At 47.3% G+C, this 19,923-nt stretch overlaps 1 protein-coding gene across 1 annotated transcript; it reads right to left on the minus strand.

The window, feature by feature from the left end:
• Positions 1-3,272: 3,272 nt before the first annotated feature.
• Positions 3,273-19,148, minus strand: CGRRF1 (cell growth regulator with ring finger domain 1). The gene is made up of 6 exons (XM_075427303.1): positions 18,885-19,148; positions 12,028-12,167; positions 10,601-10,778; positions 10,256-10,403; positions 5,752-5,859; positions 3,273-4,090 (listed from the first exon to the last, which is right to left on the minus strand). Exons 1-6 carry the CDS (start codon positions 18,986-18,988, stop codon positions 3,746-3,748), a joined length of 1,023 nt encoding a protein of 340 aa, XP_075283418.1. The 5' UTR covers positions 18,989-19,148; the 3' UTR covers positions 3,273-3,745.
• Positions 19,149-19,923: the final 775 nt, after the last annotated feature.

A 19,923-nucleotide genomic window follows, 5' to 3' on the forward strand; every position in this document is an offset into this window, starting at 1 on the left:
CTCAGCAGACGGCGTCGGCGCTCCCATGGTCAACGGTCATCGGCAGTGCTGGTGGTGAGACTTTCTAGGGTCTGTAGCGGAACACGGCACCATTTTAGCCCACAGGGATTACGAGTCAGGACATTAGCCAGTTTTAAAAGCACCAGACAGGAATTCTGAATTCCCCATGGGAACAGGAAGACCATTTTAAGACGAATTGACCTGAATTGTCTCCCTCCTACCATTTGCCCTCTGTCTACTTGGAGGAGACAGGCAGGGAGGCAGGGAGGAAGCTCCTAACAGAGCAACTTTCCCTGCAGAAGGAAGGTGTCCACATCATAGTCCTCTGGAAAGGCACCTTGGGGCATCTCCGAGTAACATCGCTTAGCCTGATCAACTCATTTCAAAGCCTCAGCTCCGATTACCATTGATGAACCAAACCAGGCGGTGGGGCTTACCTCCCACCTCTCTCCTGCAGCAAAAATCATCACAAATTTGTAACACCCCAAAACTGCTGAAAAGAAGCAAGTCTTGCTATCAGAAGTCTGCATAGGTTCCTTGATGTCACCAAAACCATAAACATCACCTATAGTGAGTGGAAGAGGAATGTCACGTTACCTCTATTGCAAACAGGGCGACGGAGCAGAACAGCCTCTGTCAATATACTGCGGTTTTGTGGGTCAAGGGAAGGTTTTATTTCTCCCTTAGAGCCTCCAGTCCCTGTTTTAAGACAACCAAGTGACACACAAGGCTGCTTTAGAGCTGCTCCTTTTACTTCTCACCTGATCTATACTTTGACTTGGCTTCTTAGAAGAAGGGCAAACGTAACAAGCCAGCTACTGTACTTTCTATAACTCTCAGTCAGGCCTTTGATTTGGGCCAGCAAGGAAGCTTGTTAGATCTGATAAAGCAACTCAGCATCTCTGGGAAATGCTATTAAAAGAACATGAAACAAATGAAAAGCTGGGACAGACTTAATGGTAAATACCTGGCCTGGCAGCTCAGCACGGCTACATCCTGTTCGCCGTTATTATTTAATACCGGCATCGATTGGTTGAGGGATGAGACAGAGCAGGCAATTCTCTGTGGGGTTTACTTGAATACCGCTTCACTTTGAAATTAAACCAGCCCGCAAGCTTGGATCGCACTGTCTTGTTGGGAAATTTTAATTAATTGATTTAATGTCGGGGACTACTGTGGTCAAGCAGCAAACAACACCTCTTTGGTCATCCACGTGGACAAACCAAGTCCCTGCTAGCTATCAAGCAGTGCCCAAGTCCAGGTTGGAATGAGAGCAGCACTGACCTGCTCCTCTGGAATAACGTCTGTACAGCCACTGTTCCACCCTCCAGCAGCAGAAGCTGTTGCCATGGCTCAGGCTCTTTGGTCTTTACATTAATTTTTCTGACAGCCCACGGAGGCCTGGAACAACCGGCTCTCCATTTCACCACAGTGACACCTGGATATGAAGGGAAGTCTGCAGAGTGGTTAGTCCCACCATCGTCACGTTAGCTGCTGCCCTTTAATAGAGGAACAAGGCTAGCGACACAGATCGGGAAGCTAAACTCAGCAGCGACCTCCATCAGGTACGCTGCAACAAGCTAGCAAAACTCCATGCAAGACCACACAGAAAGAGAAGGCGATTTTTAAGACTGATTTTACCAATTCGTTCTTTCAGGCTTGTTCTTGCACGTTCACATCTCACTAGCACCAAGACACGTGTGTCTACGTGGTCCGGTGAGGATTGCCTATAGTGGCACAGAGGACAAGTCCTCATCATGCCTCTGTGATTCATCCTGAGTGGTGAGGACGCCGGGGGGTTGGACTAGACAACCCACAGAGGTCCCTTCCAACCCCTACCATTCTGTGATTCTGTGATTTATACTCTCACCTCACGCAGGCAGCTCTGGGTCTGCTTGAGCTGCACCAGACCATCATTGCTCCACATCTGCATTGTGCTTCTATCTGAGGCAGGGCCTGGCTGCCACCAGCACTCCTTCCTCCTCTGCTCTCGGCCTCCAGAACTGCAGCACACCCACCATTCCCTGCCACGCTGATTTCCGCCCAGAGCCATCCCTCTTCCTACGTTCTCTGCAAAGCGCTGATCAGTCCCCAGAGACACCGATGGGTTGAATTCCTGTTCGACATCGAGTGCAAACAAAAGGCTGATGTGGCCAGCAGTCGGAGTTTTCCCTGGCAAGGAAGGTCGCTTTACGTAGACCAGATAAATTGTCTTACAAGCAGCCTACTGATCACTGCCTGGCAATCTGTGGCTACATGCATCACTGTCTTTACAACTAGGCATTACCACCACCACCACCTAAATCTTCTCCTCAGAGGCAAATGCCAGGAGTTTGGAAGCAGGGCAAAACACAAAAAAAACCCCCAAATGACAGAAAGATGAAGATGGAATACCTTTGAGCAGGGGAAGCTTCCTTCCCTGGCTTGGGGATGTGCAGCACCTTGTGTGCACCTTGGACCGGCAGCACGGTCACAGGAGGTGCCGGAGAGTGCAGCTGAATAGCTCAGAACACGGCTTTCTCTCTCCGAGACCCAGCAGCTGTCCTGGAAGTGGATGTGGGGAAAAGCTGCAAGGGAACAAGAGGGAGGAAAGCAGCTACTCGCCATTTTCTACAGGTTGTAATGAGCGTTTGTATTTTTGTCTTGCATCAGCAGATGGAAAACCCGGCCTGTCTGTCTTTAGGAGAATTCAGCTCTCTTAAGAAGCAAAGCAACACTTTCTCTTCTCTACAGCCATTTTTATTGCTTTTGACAATACTCCACTGGAAGGAAAAAGAAATGTTCTGCTAGTCTTTAGCTTCTTTCTTCATTAGAGTAAGTAAATTCCTTGGGACTATTGATAAACGGTAAATGGTTAACGTTGCAGCCAAGCTGACAACGCAAGTACAAAGAGCTGGCAGCCTCCCAAAGCAGGCTACTCGTATCAGAATAGCACCACAAAACTGCCCAAGCAGCTACTCTATGGAGTAATTAACGAATGTTTGCATGGAGAACAAGTTCTTGCAGCCATTGCTAACAAGACAGAAAGTCTGTGTCTCAAAACGACATAGCAGAGGCTCAGGCTTGAAAGCGTCAGCAACGTTTAGTTCAAGCCAACAATACCCAACAAAAGTCTTTCCACTCATTCCAGCGGGCTTTGGCTAAGGACCCTCTCACACACATGCACGCACACAAATCTCTCAAAACAGCCAGAAATGGTGTCCCGAATCACGCCTTCAACTCCCAGCTCCTGCCACAGCCCAGCCTTCATCTACAAAATCAACATACACGGGTTTAACAAGGAAGAATTATTTACTTTCCTTCATCTGATACATTCCGTAAAGTGCTGTTTCTAAATTACACTGAGTTAAAATGAGACATTGCTCTAGGATTTTAAATACAATAAATACAGAATGAGCTGTGTGCAACTTCACTTGCAAGTTTTATTCTTTTTTTAGTAGATATACTAAATTTAGGAATCAAAATAGCCTCCAGTAGTACTCCATGAAAAACTAGTAAGAAGTTATAAATAAAATCACATCCTTCAAAGACATCCTACACACTACTTCTGTCCACATTGCACGGGTAAACGTGGCGTTCCTGAGAGCATATGGAGCGAAGACAAATAAGGAAGCTGAAAATTACCTAACAATAAAAAGCAAACCATACAAATAATGCTAGATATCCTCCCATAAACAATCTGTTTTCTACATTTAATCTTGGTGCATACAACCCAGTTCTTCTATTCCGCCCCCCGACACACACACTAAAAAACTCTCCCAGGAAGAACATCTTGCAAGATATGAGTCGATTCATCTTCATCTTGCTCCTTTTTACTGCAAAGTGGAAAAGATTCTTGAACAAACTGCCTACACATTGGACACTGCTGAAAATACTTAATGCAGCCATCACACAGGCACGCGTGCCGGCAGGGCAGGAGTACCCAGTTCACTGTGCCGTTCTGGCAAACAACACAGTCTTTACTGTTTTCTTCATGCTGTTCTGGTTCACCTTCAGCCAGTCCGACCTTTTCTAGCAAGCTTCTGTCGGTGCTTCTCTCGCCAGCGGACGCATCGCTTGAAGACGGTGCATTTGCAGACATGAAGAGTTGCTAAAATACACAGAGACAAACATTTTGAAGTCAACAGACTCCCCCCCGATACCTGAACACACACACACGTGACCCACGTTCCACTGGGTCAGATTCACTGGTTTCCACTGGATCAAATACTGCCAGACTCCCTCTTTGCACGAGTCCTGGCCGTTGCCTGGCCTTCAGCGAAAGGTATTTCAGAAGCATAAAATCCCCCAGAACACTGGGAATACGTTAAGGATAAGTCACCAAATCTTCGCTGAATCAAATGCATGAACGCACATCCATGAACTCTAACAGAACTGCCCAGGTTTAGAGCAGCTCGGGTTTCTGATTCCGGTGTATCACTGTGCCTAGAGGGGTGCTTCTATCCGTTCCTACCAAAAATTTATCCACCAAGCCATCAAATCTACTTCGCTCAACCCATTCTGCTCTTGCTGATATTACAATCCCCTACTCCTCTCTGTCTATTTTATGTGAAGCGCAAATTCTTCTGGGCATGATCTCAGAATCACTGAATGGTAGGGGTTGGCAGGGCCCTCTGTGGGTCACCCAGTCCAACCCCCCTGCTGAAGCAGGGTCACCCAGAGCAGGCCGCAGAGGACCTTGTCCAGGCGGGTCTTGAATATCTCCAGAGAAGGAGACTCCACAGCCTCCCTGAAATATCTCTTACTAAAGCCAGTGAACGACCATGCAGGCAAAGACGCCTGCAGAGAGCACACCACACGACCACACCAGACGCAGTCACACAGCTATTTCTGTTCAGTTTAAGCAGTGTTTTTAGAATGGCAACCATACGTGAAAAGAAAGCTTAAGTGGATCAACAGGGAAGTTTACCTGGATCAACCATGTCAGCAAAAAATGGCCAGGACAAATATTTCTTTGGACAAATCTATTTCTGAATCAATGTTAATTGAGTCAATTGAATTAATTTGGCCCAATTTCTAGCTTATCAATACCAGATGTTATTTTTCTTATCACAGTAATATAAAAGTGAACTGCACAGAATCACATCGTCAACTGCCTGACAGACACAGGACAAAGATGGTTGCACAACATGCACAGATAAGGGAAAGTGGAATGGAATAACGAGAACATTGGTTTAACTTACAAGGGTATGTGCTAGGCAGATTCCTAACCTTTGTGCATGTATTGCAGTAAAAAGAAATTAAAAAAAAAAAAATCTTCTGAGGCTTTCCCAGTTGAAGGGCGGTACAGGAGAAAGCGCTGATTTGAGTGACTAGCAAGGAGGTGACAAATGCTCTGTAGACAGGGAGCATTCGACAGCTAGTTAATGTCTCACCACTGCTTTAATAAGCGGACAGGACCTAGGCCAGGCTGGACAGGGCTCTGAGCAACCTGGTCTGGTTGAAGATGTCCCTGCTCGCTGCAGGGGGGTTGGGTTAGACAATCTCTAAAGGTCCCTTCCAACCCAAAGCACTCTATGATTCTCTAGATTAGAATCAAGTAATTTCTCCAGGAAATCTTGGAATATTTTCATATGAAATATTTCCATACAGTAACTTTGCCTGGAACTACTTAACTGCTAAAATAATTTAAACTATTATCCAATTCTTTGCATGACAATAAAAGATTTCTTCTAATTTAGGCTCCTGAAAGCCTACACAAACTAAACTTCACACTGTCACAAACGAAACAAGACTCAGTACGTGGCTTACCTTCAGATCATGGTATTGACCTTGAGCTAGAAGCAGATACTGATATAATATTCTGCAGGAAAGTCTGTAGCTTTCATCAGGAATGTGAATTACAGCCACCATTGAAATCTACCAAAAAAAAAAAGCGCTGTGTTTAATAACTTTCCTTTTCGTTATATGATTCATATAGAACAGGCTGCTTGAAAGATTGCATGCTTTGTTACAACCTCTGACCTGCTTATTTCCTCAGACAATCAGGACTTCAACAATACCGACTTCAGGCACAGGTCAAAAGAACAGGCTGGACAAGGTGAAAACAGGACGTGGCACAAGATAGCACTTTGTGGTGCTCCAGCTTTGTGCCCTGGTTCTCCACGGAGCCCTCCTGCAGCCAGTGTACAGCGGAGACCTCCTCTGACTGCTCTCACCTAACAGAATTAGGTCCCAAACCATCAAGGCACCTCCGCACACGCAGCCCTCCCGCCGTAAATGCTTCTGCAGCTGCAGGAGGGCTTGCTTACAGTCACGGATGTGCCTCAGAGATGCCACCTGCAGCAGCTCCTACACTCTTCTGTCCACTAACTCCTGATGAGCTCCTCCTGGATGGGAGAAGAGTAGACAAACTGCAAGGAGTTTCCTACAGCAACCGAGCCTCAAGCGAGCGCAAGCACTTAACTCCTGGCCAACTTCCGCGGCCGCATCCCGGGCTCTCCTCAACACAAGGAATGACGCTCTCAGCTGAAGTCCAAATGCAAAATTACAGGGGAGCGCGTCAAAGGCAAAGTCTTCCCTACTTTCTCCCACTTCCCTCACAAAAACACAGACCGCAGTTTTTAGACTCTGAAAAGCATTTAGAAGTGTCGCTGATTGGCTTGTAAACCAAGCAGGCAAAAGACAAATTTCCCTGGAAAGGATTATGAAAGGACCCCATGGGCTGACTTTAGAGCCATTTTTCTGAAAATAAGAGCACTTTAAGCTTGCATGCTGTGCCTAATACCCCTCACCCTGACAGAATTATGCAATAGCCTCTAAAAAGCAGGAAAAAAAGAAAGTGAAATTCAATATTACTGTAGTTTCCAGAAACTGTCAAAAGAGAAATGAAATACAGAAGCAAGCTATTTAAAAAAAAAAAAAAATCAAGGCAAATCAGATTTCTACTTCAAAATCCACTACATGGCTAATTACATGCAGAGTTTAAATATATATGTACCTATACATACGTATTTATACTAACTGAATTTACTATTCTTTGCCAATAAGGTCTTTACTTCTAAACTACAATGCCTCAAAAGAAAAAAAAAACAACAACAACCCCACACCACTATTAATTTTGGAACCTGAAAGCCATTAAATCTCCATTAAAACGACATATTTTGTGTTTTGATAATAAGAGTTTAAAAGTTAACGGTTCTTGGCGTATTTGTACTATGTCATCCCACCATAACATCAGTGCTTTCTCAATGACGACGCATGTCCTCAATTCATCATTTGTTCAGACACCTCGGCAACTGTTTAACTGTGCGTGGGACCAGTTCCTAACGCAAGCATCTCGACTTTCAAGCTATTGCCTCCTCTGCTGTGCTGTCCTGCAGTACAGAAACACAGACGGTGATGCTACGATCTAGCAGAAATGCTGTGCTGTTTGATTATAGAACCCCTCCCCCTTGAACACCAGGTATTTTCTCTCTTTGTAAATACTTGCACGCATAATCAAGTTACTCTTCAATCTTCTGTTTTATACACTGCTCTGAGATCTAAGCCTTCTTCCACTTTAATCCTGTCAGTCTTCAAGTAATTTCTGTAACTCTTACATACGGTCATGCTAATTTTCTGGAGCTAGAGGAAAAATAGAGCACAGAACCAAATAGGTATGATCTGGCCACAGAATCACAGAATGTTCGGGGTTGGAAGGGACCTCTGTGGGTCACCCAGCCCAACCCCCCTGCCGAAGCAGGGTCACCCAGAGCAGGCTGCACAGCACCGCGTCCAGGCAGGGCTGGAATAGCTCCAGAGAAGGAGACTCCACAGCCTCCCTGGGCAGCCTGTGCCAGTGCTCCGTCACCCTCAGAGGGAAGAAGTGCTTCCTCATCTTCAGCTGGAACTTCCTCTGCTTCAGTTTGTGCCCATTGCCCCTTGTCCTGTCGCTGGGCACCACTGGAAAGAGTCTGGCCCCGTCCTCCTGACACCCACCCTGCAGATATTTATAAGCATTTCTAAGGTCCCCTCTCAGCCTTCTCTTCTCCAGGCTGAACAAGCCCAGCTCCCTCAGCCTCTCCTCACAGGAGAGATGCTCCAGTCCCCTCATCATCCTCGTAGCCCTCCGCTGGACTCTCTCCAGTCGCTCCTCATCTTTCTTGAACTGGGGAGCCCAGAACTGGACACAGCACTCCAGATGAGGCCTCACCAGGGCAGAGTAGAGGGGCAGGAGAACCTCCCTTGCCCTGCTGGCCACACTCCTCTTGATGCACCCCAGGATCCCATTGGCCTTCTTGGCAGCCAGGGCACACTGCTGGCTCATGGTCAACCTGTCGTTCACTAGGACACCCAGGTCCCTCTCCACAGAGCTGCTCTCCAGCAGGTCCACCCCAAGCCTGTACTGATGCCTGGGGTTGTTCCTCCCCAGGTGCAGGACCCTGCATTTGCCTGTGTTGAACCTCATCAGGTTCCTCTCTGCCCAACTTTCCAGCCTGTCCAGGTCACGCTGAATGGCAGCACAGCCTCCTGGTGTATCAGCCACTCCTCCCAGTTTGGTGTCATCAGCAAACTTGCTGAGGGTACATTCTAACTCTTCATCCAGGTCGTTGATGAAGTGAAACAAGGCTGGGCCCAGTACTGACCCCTGGGGGACACCACTAGTTACCAGCCTCCAACCAGACTCAGCGCCGCTGACGACAACCCTCTGAGTTCTGCCATTCAGCCAGTTCTCAATCTACCTCACCGACCACTCATCCAGCCCACACTTCCTGAGCTTCCCTAGGAGGATGTTATGGGAGACTGTGTCGAAAGCCTTGCTGAAGTCTAGGTAGACAACATCCACGGCTCTCCCTTCATCTACCCAGCCAGTCATGCCATCGTAGAAAGCTATCAGATTGGTCAGGCATGATTTCCAGATATGGTTAGGATGAAAATTAGACTCCCCAGAAAAGAGATACTGGAACACCATTGGCAGTGATGGACACACACACACACACAAAAATAGTTCAAGATGGAGCTTGATGCACTGATATGATAATAATGCTGTAATACCATATGGCCTCAGCGGCAAAGATGACTTTCCACACTATATTTATACTTTACAAGTTTGTTTCAACAATGGATGCAATTCTGACATTTGTCTGGCAAGGATTTCAGGTGGAATTACTCCTCTGATCATATTAACAGGCTCCTTTTCTCCAAAATCAGAGGAAAAATACCTCCCTCGCTCTCCCGTCTCTTTCTTATATATTAAGGAACAAAAGAGAGGTGTTACAAATTCATGTCCATGCTAATATCAAATACATTCAAATATGAAATTTATAGTTTCTTTATATTAAACTAATCTGAGCTCTAAACATATGTATAGACGTACTCATCTGGGAAATAGCTGGGGGGGGAGGAATCTCGAGTCGGGACAGGCGGGAGCAAGGCAGTCCTAAGGTCAAGTGCCAAGAAGCCAAGGACGGGCACCATTTGGAAAGGGAACAGTGTGCCCCTAGGCACTGCTGTGATCACAATTTCCAAATGAATGTATGGAAAAGCGTTCAGTGGATTTAGGCAATTTGCTTCTGAGTCCATTTGTATCATTGTTCAAGCAGTTGGTGCTATCAGATAATCAACCAAATGAAAAGATGGGAGGTAAAAGTGTGTCCCAAATCATTCCAAAAAGCATCAGTCAATTCAGAGTTTAGAAGGGATATTGAACTGCACGTGACAAGGCTGAAGCTGCTTTCACTGCAAGAGATTAGGAGGACACCTTTTTGGGGAGCTGAGTATCTCACATCAGTCCACTGCAAGACCTTCACACCTTCCTGTAAATGACCTGGAGATGGCTACTGCAAGACACAATGTACTACGCTGCACAGACTCGGGCCTGTCACAGAAAGGTAATTTCTATGTTCCGAGCAGTCAAGGCAGCAATCAGCTCAAATATTGTGCCAGATACTAAAAAAAAATCCTCCTACCTTGCCAACAGCAATCGAAAAGACCGTATCAGCGCAAGAGCTCCACTGCAGCTTTATGTGACCAGAAAAATCAGAGTAATAGCTTACTAACCTACCACAGCCCCAGTTCATCTGACCACAGGGCTTACCACAGAGACCTCTGCAGATAGAAGGTTTGTAAAAATCATAAGCAACTTTTCAATGGCATAATTTTTCTACAACATTTATCCTTGCTCTTCTGCCACGTTCCCCTGGAGTCATCAGTGACAAAGTTAAGGACCCTATCCTAGGGGACAGGGAAGGGAAGCTGTTTTATTCAAGCCTGTCTCCGGCAACACTCAGACCTTAAATACAGTGACCCTAAAATATAATCTTCTGTTACTTACAATATCATATATTTCTCTGTCTTCTTCATCAGCTAACGTCAACAACGCTGTCAATGGATAGCGAGATCTAGGCACTGGGCCAAAATCAACAACTTGAGCATCTTCTGGTAACTGACAATATTTTTCTTCCTTGTCATTTTTTTTAATGCTTTGTATGTGTCAAGAAAAACAATCCGTGTTGCTGCAACTGTAGACAAATGTGACGTTTGCATAAAAACGAATATTTGTCATCATATTTGTTCATAAATATACGGTGCCAAGAACTGCCAAATGTTCACATGTCTCAACACTCCCAGTGCCAATAAATTAGCATATTTTGTCAAAACAATTTATAAAAAAGGATACAAGTACTGTTGTCGATAGAGGTATTCGCTGTACAGAGCATCCTCCAATGCCTGTGGAGTCTTTATTCTGAAGCAGTAGACATGTTTCTGCAACGCTTCATGGAGTTTTTGAACACTGCAGCCCCAGTAGCAGGTAAGAATACAGTCTTCCAGACAATCAGGTGTCAGTGCTATACCCTCTTGTAGAAAGAAGATAAGGATTTCATTAACTCACCCATGTGCAGGAATTCTGGAATTGCTAAGTGTAGGTTCTTAAATGGCAACAAGCAGAAAACTACTTCAGTGTCCCAGATTTTTATCATTATAATCTAATCTCCTAAGCATTTAGACTAGGTTTAGTGCTTAGGAAAGTCAATGAGATAAGGACGTGGGTGTGAGGAGATAAAATCGCTGATTAAGCTAACAAAAGTAGCATGTGGACATTACAAAGGTAAATTTTAACCTCTGGTAACATTTTACCCACTCACTGGCAGACGCAAGAGCACAACCCCTAGCCCAAAGTCCATTCCCTCCTTAGATAATGGTATTAATTGGTACACCGGGCCTACAACACACTCTGTGCTCTCAAAGCATCAGGCTCTCTTGATCACACAGAGGTAGGATAAAAACAGGATCTGTGCACTCCATTTCTTTTCTAAAAATGAAGTACCTGACCCATTAACTGCTAAACGCTGCACAAACAGGAGCAGAACTCTTGAAAAGTTCCACCAAATCCATAGTGCTCCAACCCTCCTGAAAAATCCAAGTTACCTGCAGACTAAGTTGTTGTATTTTTTTTTTATGTGGAGGGAGGGGTAAAACTGCTGCAGCCCTTTTCTCACTCACAGGAAAGTTCCACATCCGTCTTGGTGGAAGACGCTCACCCTTGCTTACTACTCCCCAGTGATGCAGAAGAGCATGAATTTCACTTCCTATGCGGGTGATTTCAAGGATGTTAGGGACTGCCTGAAGTCTGATCCAAATAGATATTTAAATTCAGCACAGATAGAAAGAGAGGGAGATTTTTCTTTTTTTTAAGCAGTTTTTTCGTTTTTAAGTAGTGCACTTCCAAACACTGCTGGAGACCTCGACTTAGATTTAAGTGGGCGGCTGACATTCTATGATGAATTCTATAGATTTCTACAATTCTGTAAATTTACAAAGACGCCCACAGTAGCTGGTAATCTGCAAATGTTTTTGTTGCTTAAAAATCTGTTATAGCAGGAAGTGTTTCATTAATAAAAATTAAACTGTACCTCAGTATTCAAACATTTCACTTTTAAAAGCATCACATTTATAAGCTGTGTAAAATTTATTTCTGTTGTAATGCCAGGAGGAAGCATGTTTCTGAGGAATTCTGACAAAGCAGAAGGATGAGAGCAAGAAAACATAGTACTAAGCTCAGGAACCCAAACCGACAAAAATCAAGCACATGAGAAACCCACTGACTTGTTACCGAAGCTGCAGCAGGATGCGAGATTTCTAACCCAAAAGGATTCTTCACTTGTCTCATCCGCTTTTTCAAAATTCTTGTGCTGGATTCTGTTTCTTCCGAGTTTCTTAGAATAACAGGAACACCCAACCCAAACCTATGAGACATGAAACAAGAACAAGTGGGTTAAGTGTTAGCGTTGACACATTTGAGTTTTTCTTCAGCTCTAAATAGCACCCAGCACAACGAATAGAGCTAGCGTGGCTTTGCAGAGTATCTGCCAGGATGCGTGCATAACATAGCCTGCCAATCTGACTCCAGCTTGCTGTGGCAGAAGGTAGGAGTCTCCACAGTGACACAGAAAAATCGATAAAGGAGGAATACTCCACTCCTGCAATATTTCCCAGAAAGAGAATAAAACGAACGAGAATGGTCAATGCCCTCTAGTGGTAAGCGGTCAGCCAGAGCGTTCTCCAGATTGATGTTCTGCACATTCTGTCACAGGACCCCCCCAAAAAAAGAAAAAAAAAAATTCACTGCTTGCAAATATGGAAAAGCCTTAATGGACCAGGTGCTCCAAAGGAGGACCTCGGAGTAAATCACGCAGCCCTATGATATTTCTAGCCGTAACTACATCCAGCAAGATGTTTTTATGGGAGAATAAGCTCCCAATTTCCCCTGTAAACCTCAATTACAGTAATATGCTGATACTAAATCAGGGGCGGTACAGCCTCTGCTTTGAGCCAGAAACCAAGTGCAAAACAGCCAAGACTCTGAATCAAAGCTGAGATTCTACATCCCTTTCAAAGCCAAAACTAGCCTGCTATCCTAAGTGATATTCTGACCCTAAAAGGGTAACAAAGCAAAAGTTTTGACGTTTAAACACCCTGTGAATCAAAGAAAGTGAGGAAGACTACTTTGAGATGGTTTCTGCCATCAATTAAAAATGCCAAGACTTTCATGCTGCCTGGGGCTTTTAAAAGAACCACTGCAGAAGACCAGGATCTGCAAAACAAGCTCCACAACAGACTTCCGTTCACACTCGGCTAAAAATAATCCACTTTCTAAGGTGACAGCAATAACTCTCAATAACCAAATGCTGATTAAAGAAACTGTCCCAGATATGGAATCAGAAGACTACTTTGGAGACTGAAGAGATTTCCTTAACTGCATTAATCCAGCCCTGTCTCATTAGTCAGGCAACAGGGAGCAGCTGTGGGGGCCTTTTGTTAATGCGTTTTAGAAAACAGTTATTAATTAGCTCAGGCTGTACTTCTGAATTTGTGCTTTTGTTGCTGTCCCCTGTACCGCTGATGTGATGGCCTGTTTCACGGCTTTGAATTTGGGTTTAGGCAGTCATCACCATATCGGGGGCTGGAAAACTCTGAACGGCACGAAGCATCGGCTCTTCCCCGCGTCAGTTGTTGCCATTTCGCCTACTGAAATGGCAGCTGTTACGGTGAGATGGGTCTCGGATCAATAACTCGAGCTGAAAAGGGCGCTACCAACTTCAACGTAAGCAGTCTGAAAATTGCTAAAGTAATTTCACGTACAATACAGCTCTGAGCCAAACAGACAATTTTGTGGCTTAACAGCTACTTTTTCCTGGTTTTAAAATCTTTTCCAACTCCTGCGTGTCAAATGAAGAAGAAAAGCAGAGCTTTTACTGACCTTGGGCTCCTTTCTATTGACTCCTGTTGGAGGGGCACCCTTTATAACGGGGAAAATCATCAGTCAAAAGCGATTTTCAAGTCGAGGAAACTACTTCAGGAAAAAAACCTCTCAGGAGCAACAACCTGTTCCTGGCAGCCTAACAAATATTTGCCTTTACCATTTAACATCTCGAGTGCCTGCATGTCACAGATACACCAGAGAGGAAAGCGACTGAGCTGGTGGAGAATACTCTATACTCATTACTGCATCTTTGATAAATCCCTTTGGTTTGCCAGACTTTGCTGGAAACACCTGCCTTTATTTGATGATATAATACCGGGCGCTCAGCCATACTTAGTTTGTGTGCCCAGAGGGTCAAACCTCTGTCCCATGCAAGCAAACACACACGGCCACAGTGACTTCACCGGGGCTGCAAAGAAGTACACCAGTTAAACACCCTACTCACAGAGAAACCAGGTGCAGCAGATGTTTCCCTTATTCAATATCCACAACTCAATGGAGCTAATCTCTCCAGCCGCACATACAGATGCCTCCTGTTTTATGCCATCTGGCTGATTCCGAAGCGAAAACTCTCTTCTTTGGAAACTTTCCTCGCTGGTCAAAAGCGACAGGCTAATCACCATGAAAAGCAGCCTTAGAAAAAAGCCTCTATGCAGTTTCAGCAGCAGCTGAAGGCAGAAAGGGTTTTCTGTTCACCAATAGTGTCAAGCGCTTCTGCAAATTTCAAGGTAGTATTCAGTGTACGAAGGATCAATAAAGGTATAGATTTTTTTATTTTATGATCTAATATTCTGTCAGCCTAGATAATTAGCTGGTATAGGGGAAAATTAATTTATTCAGAACAATGCTAGTTTAGAAAAGGCAGGAGTTTCCAACGGTTTTGTTCATGAGTTAATTTCTTCAAAGAGCAGTGCGGACCTCAGACAGCTGCTGAGCCCACAGTTCCTCCTAATATGAGTATTCATCTCCAGCTAAAGAGGCAATGCCCAGGACCACACTGAGTTAATCTAAATTCCACTTCATTCCCATGCCCAGAGCTTCTGTGGGGCTGGCTCTAGAAAGCTACCAGTAACCTACTTAGAGCCACAGGTATCCAAGGCTGGACACACAAAAGCAGACACTCATTAAATCAGTGCTTCATTTTGCAAATGAAAACATTAACATTCCTAAGCAGCTGGTGTTTTAAAGCCTGTCTGACACCATCACGAACACATCCATAAAACAAGCCGACAACTGATGCTGAAAATGATGGGGGAAACAAAATGTCACTACAGCAATACATCAAGTGTTCTGTATTCATATGGCACCATATGCATTTCTAGTACTCCACGCAGCAAATAAAGGATCAAGTTGTTCTCATCAGGAAGCTCAAGGGCGCTGGAACTACAGCTGCAGACACACCGAGGTTGCCTGGAGACTCTTCGTCATACAGCCATGGTACGGTGGAGTCCAAAGGCAGCAGCAAATACGGCTGAGCAGCTGGCCACACGCTCACGTACCCGTATGTACTGAGCTACTGGGTACTGCTTCTGCTTGACTTAACAAACTAGTTTGAAGAGAGTTTGTATGTGTTTACATCAACTGCAATATCTAGGGCAGATGCACCTAGAAACTCTGATCTTGAAATAAAAACGCATCTGGAGAGTGCTCTGCACAGCCTGTAGCCCCAAAAGCATCAATGGACACGTGTGCCAATGGAAAGATCTTATGGCATAATCATAGAATTGTAGAAAGGTTTGGGCTGGAAGGGACCTTACAGATCACCCAGTCCCACTCCCCTGCCATGGACAGAGACCCCTTCCACCAGCCCAGGTTGCTCCAAGCCCCGTCCAACCTGGCCTTGAGCACTGCCAGGGAGGGGGCAGCCACAACTTCTCTGGGCAACCTGGGCCAGGGCCTCACCACCCTCATCATAAAGGATTTCTTCCTTATACCTAATCTAAATCTCCCCACTTTCAGCTTGAAGCCATCCCCCCTTGTCCTGTCACAGCCCCTCTCCAGCTCTCCTGCAGCCCCTCCAGGCACTGGCAGCTGCTCTAAGGTCTCCCCACAGCCTTCTCTTCTCCAGGCTGAGCAGCCCCAGCTCTCCCAGCCTTTCCTCCCAGCAGAGGGGTTCCAGCCCTCAGATCATTGCTGGGGCCTCCTCTGGCCCCGCTCCCACAGCTCCAGCTCTGTCCTGTGCTGAGGGCTCCAGAGCTGGAAGCAGGACTCCCGGGGGGTCTCAGCAGAGCAGGGCAGAGCAGCAGAATCCCCTCCCTCACCTTGTGCCCACGCTGCTGGGCATGCAGCCCAGGGCACGGCTGGCCTGCCAGCGCATGCTGCCGGGTCATTGTTGTAGAAAAAATTAGTCAAAATGTAGGAAGAGTTGCTATTTTGTGTTCTGGTACAGTACTCATATTTACATATATATGTTCACATAACTAACTTGCTTGGCATTAGTGGCTGACTTTGCCGAAGCCCTACGCCGCACGCTGTGAATTTGCCACCTGGACACAGCGAGCTTTCACTGAACCCTTGCCAAGCCAAGTGAAGGAGGGCCCCAAGGATTCAGCTGAAGCTAGAAGATAAGGAAGTTAAGTCATCACTTGGCAGCACCTGGGCCTCTCTGAAGATAAGGAAAGAATCTGCAGCCTGCCCAGAGACAATGAGGGGGCCCAATGATGGACAAAAGCCCCCAGACCCAAATAACACCACTGGATCAGCTGCCACTTGGACACCATGTGAAGAACTTTGTGGAGCAGGAACTTCGATTGTAAGGGTACAATTGTCCAGGGATTTCTTTGTTCAGGATCCCTCTCCAGAGGCACCCAGTTTGAGCTGTTTTACACTGCTGTACCACTCAATAATCTGGCATATGTCATGTCGGAGACTCTGCTTCCAGAAAACTAGAGTCGAGCCTGAAGGATAAGAAAGCGCTGAGAATGTGGGTGGGGAGTCAAAAAGGGGCACCCGTTGGCTCACTGGAGTTGCCCGCTGTGAAGGGACCCCAGTCGCAGCAGTTGAAGTCTCGGGTGGTGTGTGTGCGGCTTCTTGCATGGTGTGTGAATGCTTGGGCAGCGGCTTCTCCCTTAACGGTCACACTGAGTTTCTCATTAACCAGCACCCCCAAGTCCTTCTCCTCAGGGCTGCTCTCCATCCATTCTCCACCCAGCCTGGATTTGTGCTCGGGATGGCCCCGACCCGTGAGCAGGACCTTGCCCTTGGCCTTGTTGAACTTCAGGAGGTTCGCACAGGCCCACCTCTCCAGCCTGCCCAGGTCCCTCTGGATGGCAGCCCTTCCCTCCAGCCTGTCGACCGCACCACACAGCTCGGTGTCATCGGCAAACTTGCTGAGGGTGCATCGATCCCACTGTCCATGTGACCAACAAAGATGTTAAACAGCACCAGTCCCAATACCGACCCCTGAGGAACGTCACTCGCCATTGGTCTCCACTTGGACATCACGCCACTGACCGCAACTCTTTGAGTGCCACCATCCTGCCAATTCCTTATCCACCAAGTGGTCCACCCATCGAATCCATGTCTCTCCAACTTAGCGACAAGGATGTCACACGGGACAGTGTCAGACATACAAGTCCAGGCACATATTTCAGACATGTTACAGCAGGGGATTGCAAAGGATTTATTATAAACAGATAAATAATAATTAAATTGATACAGGATCACTGGTTTGGGATATACATGCAAGAGATTTATTTGAATCACAATTCAGTAACTTTTTTTTTTTCAGTAAAGATACCATTTTTAAAGAATCAAAAAAGGAAAAGTGGAGAGAAGTGGATGGCAATATAACACCGTCAGCGTGTAGTGGGACAGAGGGAATTATGAAAAGGAATTTCTACCACCTCTCTTTCTCTCTAAGTAAACACCGAGGTGAAGCTTTATCCAGCAGAAGGATGAGCCCAGTCTTGCCTTCACTACCACTTCTCCAGCACTAGGGGAGGCAATGTGAAACAAGAATAAAAAACTTTCCACAAAGCCTATCTGAAAGATGAAAAGACAGCTTCGTTCACACCGAAAGCAATAGATGGCATGTGTTTGAGCCAGAGGCAGCTAACAAAGTGATGTAAACAAGAGAAAGAGTTTGCACCAAATGAAAAGTCAAGCAGAGTGTTTATAAGCTGCCGAGAGAACAAACAGCTACAGCTAAAACATTCAAAGAGAGAGAAAGGAAGGAAAACACTGAACCACAGTGCTACAGATATTGTTACACCAACGGGACGAAATGCAATATCCTTATTTTATTCTCTCCAGAAGCGTGGTGTATCCACAGCTCCTACATAAAATACTTTGATTGCTAATCAGTGCTCTCCACTTGGCAAGTATCAGCGTTTACATTTACGGACACTACAGAGCCAGTGGGAACACAGGCAGCACAGAGCTACGGACAGACACTCAGGGACCTGCTTCTGATAAAGGCAATCGTGACATCTCTGCTGAACCCTCTCAAACACGATTAGGAGAGGGTCATCGCCCCTCCAGACGCTTTAGCAGGTCAGCTGTTGGAGGCTCCTCGCCACCCCAGTTCCTGCACCCTGTTTGGTTCACCTGAAACACGCACTTCTCCGAGCTCCCGCAGTGGAACAGACTGGTGCCCCATCAGCGGCCCTGGGCAGTCTCACACCTCGGTAACAACTCTGCCTCAAAGCCTGGCAGATGTAGCTGCTACACGGCCTAACGCCAGGCACCTTCACAGAATGACAGCATGGTGGGGGTTGGCAGGGACCTCTGTGGTCATCCAGTCCAACCCCCTGCCCAAGCAGGGTCACCCAGAGCAGGCTGCACAGCACCGCGTCCAGGCGGGTCTGAAATATCTCCAGAGAAGGAGACTCCACAGCCTCCCTGGGCAGCCTGGGCCAGGGCTCCGTCACCCTCATCTCCTGGTTCCACCTACCACCAGGATTCAGGATGTCCCTCCCCAGCGGTGCCAAACCCTTCCCTGGACGCAGCCCTCCCTGACCCCCACCCCCTCACTCAGGTCCTCCTCCGACCACCCCGTTTTCCCCACAGCTTTCCCCCTCCTCCCCGACGGAGCAGCCCCTCTTCCCCAACGGTCAGCAGTGGAGGACGACCACCGCCTCACCGCCAGCCCCCCCACCCCACACCTCGCTCCCCGAGGGGGTCCCAGCTCCCCATTAACCCCCTCCACCGCCCCACGCCGGCCACCGCGGGCAGCGCCGGCCGCCCCCGCCGCACTCACCAGCCCAGCACCAGGCCGCTGGTGACGAGGAAGCAGACGAACACCACGGTGATGTAGAAGAGCGGCGAGTACTCGTAGAGCGTGACGAGGAAGACGGCGGCCATGGGGCCGGGCCTCGCCGCGGACCCCGCCGGCTGCCGGAACCGCGCATGCGCGGCAGGACCGTGAAGCCGCTGCCCTCAGCTTGCCCGGAGGTGGGCGGGGCCGGGGGGCGGGGCGTGCGTTGCTAAGCGACGGCCGGAGCGTTCCCCAGCTGCCTGGATTCGCACGAAAAAGCATTAAAAGCAATAATAAAAAGTGCGACCCGCCCTCAAACGCCTCCACGCCTTAACTGCGGCGCTTGGGAAACCGACCTCGAGGGACGAGGGGACGCTGCCGAATCCCTGCCGCGACCTTTGGATCCAAACACCTAACGCTGCGCGTACCGCCGCGAGCAAGCGGCCTACCGACGCTACGCCGCGCGAGGAGGCAGCTGTATTTAAGGGCAGAAGAGGTGAAGGGATGCTTCAGCAGCGGCTCGGCAATCCCGCGGTGTTTACGGAAGCTCTCGCTGAAAACCCGCAATTTTCTCTTACGGATGTAGCGTTTGAGTCATTGATATAAGTCTCAAGAGTCCAAATCTGAGATGCGAGGTCTTCCTTTCTGCTTTCTTCTCTTTGAGCAATTAGAAAAAGAAATGGTATTTATAATTCTGACTTTTACAGGATAGCTGAGAAAGCATTTTCTTCCCTGTCAGGGCAGCTTCGATTCCCGGCAGGATGAAGATGGCCGGGAATCTCCCCCAGCACTAAGGCAGCCTCCCACCAACAGCCTGAGCCTGTTCGAGGCGAGAAGCGTCCGGCTCGCGCTTTCTGCTCAATCTGTGAGCTCCGAATCCCTGTTTACTTCCAGAATCACGCTCGACTTGTGTGAACAGAATCACAGAATCACAGAATGGTGGGGGTTGGAAGGGACCTCTGTGGGTCACCCAGTCCAACCCCCTGCCCAAGCAGGGTCACCCAGAGCAGGCTGCACAGCACTGCGTCCAGGTGGGTCTGGA

The sequence above is a fragment of the Opisthocomus hoazin genome, chromosome 7, assembly GCF_030867145.1.
Source record: "Opisthocomus hoazin isolate bOpiHoa1 chromosome 7, bOpiHoa1.hap1, whole genome shotgun sequence".
Classification (NCBI taxonomy): domain Eukaryota; kingdom Metazoa; phylum Chordata; class Aves; order Opisthocomiformes; family Opisthocomidae; genus Opisthocomus; species Opisthocomus hoazin.